Source organism: Doryrhamphus excisus, linkage group LG8 (genome assembly GCF_037039965.1).
Source record: "Doryrhamphus excisus strain RoL-2023G ecotype Guam linkage group LG8, RoL_Dexc_Guam_v1.1, whole genome shotgun sequence".
Classification (NCBI taxonomy): Eukaryota; Metazoa; Chordata; class Actinopteri; order Syngnathiformes; family Syngnathidae; genus Doryrhamphus; species Doryrhamphus excisus.
This window is the reverse complement of record NC_136364.1, coordinates 17,115,087-17,124,621: the sequence shown is the minus strand read 5'-3', so window position 1 is coordinate 17,124,621 and position 9,535 is coordinate 17,115,087. Positions and strand designations below refer to the sequence as shown.

General features: G+C 39.4%; 2 protein-coding genes across 3 annotated transcripts in view; one reads left to right on the top strand and one right to left on the bottom strand.

The window, feature by feature from the left end:
• Nucleotides 1-2,481: 2,481 nt before the first annotated feature.
• Nucleotides 2,482-4,351, top strand: ssr3 (signal sequence receptor, gamma). The gene is made up of 5 exons (XM_058079721.2): nt 2,482-2,700; nt 2,934-3,060; nt 3,717-3,815; nt 3,908-4,039; nt 4,115-4,351. The coding sequence occupies exons 1-5, from the start codon at nt 2,568-2,570 to the stop codon at nt 4,179-4,181; spliced, it is 558 nt and encodes a 185-aa protein (XP_057935704.1). The 5' UTR covers nt 2,482-2,567; the 3' UTR covers nt 4,182-4,351.
• Nucleotides 4,352-4,400: 49 nt separating this feature from the next.
• Nucleotides 4,401-9,535, bottom strand: part of kcnab1a (potassium voltage-gated channel subfamily A regulatory beta subunit 1a) — a 66,350-nt gene continuing 61,215 nt past the window's right edge. For both annotated transcript variants that reach the window (XM_058079718.2, XM_058079720.2), the window contains exons 10-14: nt 8,925-9,045; nt 8,720-8,814; nt 7,972-8,092; nt 7,786-7,874; nt 4,401-7,190 (exon numbers count right to left, since the gene is read on the bottom strand). In XM_058079718.2, the coding sequence (XP_057935701.2) occupies nt 7,101-7,190; nt 7,786-7,874; nt 7,972-8,092; nt 8,720-8,814; nt 8,925-9,045 (516 nt within the window). In that variant the 3' untranslated portion in view covers nt 4,401-7,100. The remainder of the gene's footprint in view (nt 7,191-7,785; nt 7,875-7,971; nt 8,093-8,719; nt 8,815-8,924; nt 9,046-9,535) is intronic.

Here is a 9,535-nt window from a genome sequence, read left to right as displayed (position 1 = left end):
TGCACCCCTGAAGTGCACAGTTAATCCTTAAGCTCTACCCCATTTAAAGACAGGAACATCACGCAAACCTGCCTGGATGCATCACACACGCACACACACACACATATAGCCTTCTGCTTGCTGCTGCAAACAGAGTTAAGAAAGAGAGCAGCACAGCAGGGGGTTAAGCACTGATGCGGGGGCAACAACAGGTCAAATATCTGTGTGCTTATTTTCAACTGGTCTCCAGCAGCAAATAACATGATTGGATGACAAGTCCAGGGGGAAAAAGGAGCTCCTGTGAGACCTTACTGGTATGTTTGATATCAACGACCGCTATCACGCCATGATATGAATATACTGTATGTATGGCTGCAAGCGTTGTTTGCTCCTAAAGCATCAACATGCTACAACTCCTCACTTTCCACATAACATAAGATTTTTGTTTGGGTTGCACTGTGGAGGGGTTTATGCAGCTTTTTTATTTTTTTTATTTAGGCAAATATGAAACATTAGAGTGCATTTCTTACATCAATCAAAATATAATTTTCCATTATTTACATTTGTATTCAACTATCTGATCACAAGCCCAAAAGGAGTAGGCTGAAGCAAAAGCTTATAAATGCCTACCCCTTTTTGCAAGATATAATCATGTTCATGCCACAGTCGTTTTCCCCTGTTATTATTATCATTATAATATTATTATTGTTATTATCATTATCATTATTATCATTATTGTTATAATCTTTATCATTATAACCATTATTATTGTTATTATTATTATCACCATTATTATAATCATCATTAATATTACCATTTTCATCATTATAGTTGTGACAATTTGGGGATTTTTTATTATTATTTAATTTTGCAGACTTCATTGCTTCTTGTAGAGTGCTGTATCATTCCATCTGTTGTTTTCTGAAATACACAGTATTTGTGCTTTTATTGTCAATTTATTCATGTCAATTTGTCAATTTATATACTGGACATGGCCTGGTGAATAGGAGTACAAACATCGTCCGAAGCAGTTGAGAATAAATATATAACATGACCAAGACATAACCCATATATTTATATAAAATACATCTACTCACCAGAGACATACATTTCAGTTTTGCTCTGATCAAGCAATCAGATGATGAAAAAGTGCTCATGTGACCAAGGGGCTTACTGGAAGTAATTAGTGTAATTCATTATAAATTCATTTGTAAGTAATTCATTCACACTATTCATGTATTGCTGCACAAAATGGTTGGCTATTCATAGAGTGTCATGCTGATAGAGACCTCTAGTGGACAAAATGTAAACTTTGCAGTGTGGAGGAAGTCTAGTAATGACTTCTCCATTGGCTTGTATGTATTACAACATAAAAAGAGAAGTATAAGATGGCACGAGGAGGAGGAAGGAAGACAAAAATGGAGAATGAACTGTGGCATACAAGCCAGAAAGTTATTTTTAGCCCTGAAGGCATTAATTCTAAAAAAATAATACAGAAGTAGTGCACATACAAAGATGCTGACTTAAGGGTGATAATAAGAGTTGATGTGGCAGAATATAAAGCATGATTGATGAAGTAAGATTTCTATAAAGAAAGGAAAAAAGAAAGGCACCTTGATATTTTAATGTAGTTTATATTTCATAGAAAATACATATATCTTTTTTTAAAGCCTTATTAGTATATTAGTATTAAATATCAACATTTCAGTTTTTCACAATGTGCCTTTTTCTGTATTTTTCTATATCTTTTTTTTTTGCTGTTCGAAGTCTTTAATTGTATTTCTAGAATGTGGCGCAAGTCAATAATAAAAAATGGCACGCGGGCCACACTTTGGACTCCCCTGTCCTTTTATCTTCACCCCAAGTTTAGATTATTTTGTTGATGTTTTTTGGACCCAAAAAAGATAACATTTGCATAATATACATGCAAAATTGTGACTTCCTAATTGTATTAAATATATTGCTTTGCCTGACTTTCACCGAAAGCAAAGTGATACTGTTTTTCTCTAGGAGCATTAAAGACTTCTCCGATAATTTGTATGATTTACAACATAAAAAGAGAAGAATCTGAGAAAGTACTCTTGGAATGAAGCGTGGCATGCTAACAGACGGTTTTTTTTTAATTTAAAAAGATGTTGGTGTAAGTGTAATCATAAGAGATGATGTGGCAAAAAGCATAACAAGAAGAGAAAACAATTAGCTGTGTCATAGTAACTCACTACTATGATATTTTAAGTACTGTAGTTTTTTTTACAGTCACTTTGATACATGTATATATTTTTATTCCCTGTTTATTATCTTAACTTTTTTGGTGCTGTCAGATTCTATTATGTACTCCAAAATATACATGGTTTCTTTTTAATTCATATTCATGGGGACTCGTTACTATGTTGCTGCAGTGGTCCTATTTGTTCACTAGATGGCGATAGTGATTCTACGCTGTTGCTAGTTTCTATGCGCGAAGAAGATAGTCGTGTACTTCCGGATTAGTGCTGACGCGTCCCTCTTCTGCTCTCCTACCGACGTGTCAGTTCTCTTCTGTCCGCTGCTGAGCGTTAGTTAGCCGGTAGGACACTCCTGACCCCGTTATGGCCCCTAAAGTCAGCAACAAACAGCAGTCGGAGGAAGACCTGCTCCTGCAGGACTTCAGTAGAAACCTCTCGGCGAAGTCCACCGCTCTATTTTACGGAAATGCGCTCATTGTTTCTGCCATCCCCATCTGTGAGTAGTTAGCTCCTGCTAACCTGGTTTGTTGCACTCAGGGAAGTCATCATGCATGCAAAAATATTGAATTTTAGTATCGTTTTGTGTCATAAAAGTGTGTTTTACTAGTTACAGAAGTTCACGTATGATAATAACACGAGTAATTACACATGCTAATGTCAGTTAGCATGCTATTGGACATAATTAACTTGAATGGTGTTTCTCATGTTTGATGGTGTCTCTGCTTCTAGGGCTTTTTTGGAGGATTTGGCACATGGATCTGGTACAGTCTGCAGTCCTGTATGCTGTGATGACGCTGGTCAGCACCTACCTGGTGGCCTTCGCCTACAAAAACGTCAAGTTTGTTCTCAAACACAAGTAAGATGCAAACTGTTGTTCTTGAATAGGATTGCTGCTATGATCTTGTTATTGAAATGTTCATTGTGAATGAATGGAGTTCTGTTCCTAACTGTGATATATGTTAAGTTTTTGGCTAGCACTATTGCAGGATACAGCAATTCTTTAGTGTGTCTTGGGGTCGTCGCCCCCCACCCCCCATACACACACACACACACACTTTTCATACAATAACAATCATCTGTCATGTGGAGCGTAACTACTTTGAAGAACAGTCATATGTGTGGCTAACATTTGCGTGTGTGTGTGTGTGACAGAATGCTAAGCTAATAACCCGAAAAATAATTGAATCAGACAAGATGAGCAGCCTTTCTCAACACAAGTTTTTCTCAAAGCCACCCCTGATATTCATATATCATGTACACAGACTAGTACTACTGTTCTTCATTTATTATTAGGGTTTTCCCTTAAAAGGGAAGTGCACTTGTTTTGGAATTTTGCTGTGCATTAAACAAACCCATATTGTTCAGTAGGTTGGTGGTTATTATATGCACAAGTTATACATGTCGTGATGCTTCAAATGTAATCGGTCATGTAACATTTGCAGAATGATTCAGGAAGTCTGACACAAGCTTTAATTCTTAACATCTTTTAAATTTTTCCCAACTCTTCTACAGAGTTGCTCAGAAACGCGAGGATGCCGTTTCCAAGGAGGTGACCAGAAAGTTGTCAGAAGCCGACAATCGCAAAATGTCCCGCAAGGAAAAAGACGAGAGGTAATAAAAAATATGCACTATGTCAGTACTATACTGTCACCTTTTTAATTCAGCAATTAAATAGTTTGATGTTATATTTTGTGTTTGATTAGGATCCTGTGGAAGAAGAACGAGGTGGCCGACTACGAGGCCACCACCTTCTCCATCTTCTACAACAACACTCTCTTCCTGGTGCTTGTCATCGTCGCATCGTTCTTCCTGCTCAAGAACTTCAACCCCACTGTGTATGTACCCAACAGTTTTCATATGTAGTGTTATATGTATATGCACAACGTGTTAACACACCTTTTACTCCACAGCAACTACATCCTTTCAATCAGTGCTTCTTCTGGACTGATTGCTCTGCTGTCCACTGGCTCCAAGTAGAAGAGGATGACGATGATTCAGGGTTGGGTTAAATACTTTTTCACTCGAGTTCTGTTAAATGGGAGGCGGAAATATCACATTTCATTTTCATGAAATTCATGATCAATTTTCTGGAGTGTCTTCTTCCAGGTGTCTGCTCTTTTTTGTAACAATAAACATGACAAGTGATATTTGCTTGGTGTTTACATGGTGAATATACTCAACTTAGAATAAACAAAGCCAACAACACGTGCTAATGTTTCCATTGGCAAAGCGTTTATTCAGGATCACATCATATTTACACATTATCATTGGTGTGTCACCTACGCAAAAAGCATCCCAGTTTTTCTGCCAGAAATGTTGAAATGTGATCCGAGATTTTCTGTATCTTAAACAAGAATGGAAACTCCACCAGGTATTCGAACTGTTCCTTCACTACAGTAGATCCCCGCTGTCTGTGGGGGGTACGTTCCGAAAGCACATGTGAATACTAGGTAAAAGCAAGTAATTGAGATTTCTTTTTTTGACACTATTGTGCTGCATTTAGGTGGCAGTACAAAGTCACTCCTCCCCTTCCAAAACCTCTTGCTAACCTGACATTTTCACGTCTCACATTTGGAAGCCTTACAACATGCTTCACAAGCTGACACTTTAATGGGGAACTATTATGTTCATTTTTCGACCCTCTGTATTGAGTTGTGGTCTCCTGTTTGTACTGCCTGTTTTAATTTATTCCACACACGGCCCGCCTCTGGGCGTGCCCACTCTGCTGTGATTGGTCACAGGCCCAAAGTACTTCCTAATTATGACCCAAATAAGGAAGTCCACCCCCAGGTTTTAACTCGCCTCATTTGGCATCGTCTAACACGATAATACAACATTCTAACTAAATGTATAGGTCAGAAAAGTGGGGAAAAGCAAAATAGGTCCCCTTTAAACTTAAAAAAAATGCTGTTACAGTTCACCTCTCGTTAAAGTATCCATCGTTCAGCGTCATTACCGCTTTCTGCCGCTCTTTTTGTTTGGATGTAGCGCCACTAACAGGAAGTACAAGGTACAAACGCACGCGCTCAGCCATTCAAACCTTAAAAACCAACATTTACTCTATTGTAGCGTGTTTGGGTACGTACCTTATGTTTGTGTTTATCACGCTGTGAGTAAGTGGTTCGAGTTGATGAACCTGTTATATTGTGTGAGTTAAATAGGACTGCAGACTCCACCACAAATGAATGGAACCGAGTCGAGTCAGCGATGGAGCAGAAAGTCCGCCATGATGGTGAGCAAAAAAGGTGGGCGGGGCTATGCACCATGCGTCCTTGGTATTGTTTGTTAAGCTGTTCTTTGCTAATAAGAGCAGACGAATTGCTCTGACTGCTTCCGGTATACTTAAGACCGCTATTATCAAATATTTTAAATCATTACTGACGAGGTGGGTTTTCTGCAAAACAAGGGCCTATTTTTAGATAAAAAGCACAAATGGCCTGGCTTTCCCACTAACAAATCTGCATATTTTCAGGGATCTACTGTCTTCACATCTGACTTTATTCCTCCCTAAACACATGTTAGAACTTTTACTTTGAAAAACATCCCTGATTATTTGCTCCTCTTGTCAAGGCACACAGTTGAGTGGTGAAAATGTCACACAAACACAAACACTGACAGGCCAACAGTTGTTCCTCAAAATCTACTAACAAATTCCACTGACTTACATTGAATGTTTGTCAAATATTGCATTTTGATGCTAATAAATTACAAAGTTCTATTGAGCGCTAGGGTTTAGTCTGATATTAATGGCCAGGATCAGAATTGATGATTCATAGTCACATTCCACTTCTAACTATATGCGGTAAATGAAAATACAAAATGTCCTGTTGCTATTTTATAATAGACATTTCCCTGTATCTACGCAAACCCACAGCGGGATGAGCAACTAAATAATGCAACTCAAATAAACAATTATTTACATCTTATTCATATACTAACCTGTGCGGGGCCTCCGGGTAGCTGTTAATATGTTACAAAGGTATACCCTAGTTTTCTACAGTACAGGTATATACATTAAATATCTCAAAATATGACTAATCTAGACCAATACTCTTTTTTTTTTACAGACATTAAGAATTATTATGAGAATGTGAGCTGTGCTGTCTTGATTCACTTAGCAATGCAGGTTGCATTGATAGGCAGAAAATAAGAAATGCACCTGGAGAAAAAAGTGTCCACTCCTCTGTCCAAAAGTGTTCTCTCCTCTGTGTAATCTGCAGTTCCTCGGTTCACCACAGGGGGCGACGTTTCCATCTCGCCAAAAGACAACCTCTTCAATCGGCTTCATTGAATGGTGTGCTTTGTAAAAGAGGAAACTCAGAACATGCATTTGATCATTTGTTTGTATGTGCAGTGTAATTTTACTTAATATATTTCATAGGTAGTAGAAAAGGGGCATTTGGTGTGAAACATGTTGCTGTCATATTGGTATAGCAACTTACATGATGCTATTGAACTCATCTCAGGTGTTAAGTAGCTTCATTTGTTGTCACATTTGTGCTAAAAAGTAAAACAGGCGGATGGTAACTGAACAAGTAATATGGGAGTATGAGTGGGAGGAGTCACGCTCACAACTTTCCACTGTATACTTCCAAGTTGCTCTCATGCAAGGCACTTTTTTTTGCTTGTAATGCTCCTGCTGTGCTGCCATTAAGCAAAGTAGGCTCACTCTTGGTATCTAAATCCATAACAGGCCACTAAGCTAAACTAGAAGCATCTGCAACATAGGCTGAGTAGATTTGCCCCCGATTTCAGCCTTGCAAAACCGAGCAAACCAACAAGGTCATGCAATGCCAGCTTGGGTCCGTTCCGGTCTTGAAGTTGGCTGCGGCCAACCAAGAAGGAAAAAATGGCCCATTAGGTCCGTAGTTGCAGTGTGCAAGTTTGTAGCAGCACTTAAGAGCGGTAGTCCTTCTTACTGTATGGCCTGTTGCCCAGAATGTGGTCAATTTCTGACACCACGTGAGACGTCATCTTAGGAAGGACCTACATAGGAGACAGACACCATAGAGATGAGAGTTGCACAGAGGTGCAGTACAGATAATACTAAGGAAATTAAACTTGGATGTAAACTTATTAGGACCACAGATACAATACACTCACTTACTAACCGTGACACACACCCACAACACAACCATAGTTGCACGACACTTACATATGTCTCGCGGAAAAATACGGGGAGAAAAGGCCCAGTGCTGTATATTTCCGTTATTTTTTATACAATTTGAAAAATAATTGTATTAAAAATAGACCAGAGTTCAATTCCACTCTCGACCATCTCTGTGTGGAGTTTGCATGTTTTTCTCCGGGTACTCCGGTTTCCTCCCACATTCCAAAAACATGCTAGGTTAATTGGCGACTCCAAATTGTCCATAGGTATGAATGTGAGTGTGAATGGTTGTTTGTCTATATGTGCCCTGTGATTGGCTGGCGACCAGTCTAGTGTGTACCCCGCCTGTCACCCGAAGACAGCTGGGATAGGCTCCAGCAACCCCTCGACCCTTGTGAGGATAAGCGGTAGAAAATGAATGAATGAATAAAATAATGTAGCTTTTGTCACTTTCATCATACATGCTCTTACCTGTATGGCCCCCAGGTTCTCTGTGAGCTGCTCAGGGTTAGATGTTCCTAGCAGGACCGAACTTACACCTTCATTCCTTAAACACCATGCTGCAAAGGGGAGAAAAAAGGAGCATGAGTTAGATATAAGTGGAAAAAAAAATCTCTAAACACCAACAGTCAAAGCTGTCTGAGAAGTCTTTCTTACCTACGGCCAGTTGAGGCAGCGTGCAGCCCACCTTCTCTGCAATGTGGTTGAGCTCCTTCAGCTTAGCCTGCTGCTTTCTTCCATCATCACTTACTATTTTCTCCTTCAACCACTGATACGACTAACAGGAAAGAGAGCGAGAGTATACATTAACTGTTGTAAAACCTCCCTTTACAAATATGATGCTCATTTTGGGGTTGGGGTAAACTGACTAGTTTGTAATGGACAATACAGTGCAAAAAACGAGCCATGGATAGAAATGGAGGTTTGACTGTATTGTACTGTATTCTACTAAACAATAGTACTCTTGCCAAAGCATCTTCCGGTGCTGGGAATTATTGAATGAATTGACAGTGCCTTCTGCTGGTTTCAAAGCTGCATTCTTCCACCCCAGCAGATGGCACCATCAAACCATGTTCTATTTTAGCCAACAGGAAAAACAATACTGTATTAGGGATCTGCTGTATTCTAATTTTATTATGGCGCTAAATGAAAGTATGCCATCTGGTGACCAGAAACCCCAATGTGCCTAATGCAGTCAACACCGCAGCCATGATAATAAATACGCTGTTAAATCAACAGCTCTCTGCGCCTGTCAATCCAAATTTAGCATTAGAAGCTTGTGTTGGATGTTATTAGTTTGTGTATGTGTATCAAATGAAGTGCCCATTGGGCATTGCCTGTCTTCTCTTGTCCAACTATAGTCTTAATATCTAATTAAACCCTAATCAAATGGAGGCACGGGTACCTTCATGGAGGCCCTGGAAGATTCCGGAATGCCATTCTCATACTTTCCTGTGATAATGCCACACGCCAGTGGAGACCAAGTCATTGCACCAACTCCTGTTTCGAAAGAAAGAGGCAGAAAGGGACAAAAGAATATTATACATTATCATATAATATGTGAAAAGTTAAAAATATGACAAGATGATGAGGAAAAAAAGACTCCTTGCCTATTTTGTGATAAAGTTCCGGCAGTTGTACTTCCACTTTTTCCCTCTGGAAGAGGTGGTACTCTGCCTGCTCACACACCGGAGGGATCAGATTAAACTGTCTCGCCACAGAATACGCCTCCTGCGCAAAAAACAAAGACAGATCAAGCATCGGGAGAGCCGGATGGATTCATTAGTGTGCTTCTTTGTCACGATAAAGGATAAAAAAAGGAGGGGAAAGAACAAGACAGGCAGACAGTGATGGGATGGATTTAAAGAGAGGAAAGAAGGAGAAGTCTGTGCCATTTAATTCAAATGGTATCAAAGCAATATTCCCACCCTCTTATAGCTTCTCATCCCTAGTGTCCTTCAAGAGAAAACACTAACGGAACTGCTTTTCATTTCTGTCTATCTACACAATAGTACAGTCAAACCTCAGTGAGCATGAATCTCTATCTCCGAACGGTCAGATGAAACCCGAAATGTACTCGAACCGAATCAGTTTGCCCCATAAAAAATAATGCAAATACATTTATTCTGTTCTGGACATCCAAAAATGTTAACACAAAATCGTGGCACCTGACACATAGTTGGCTCTACTGTGCCGTAAATGTGTTTGTTAGCAAAGAACT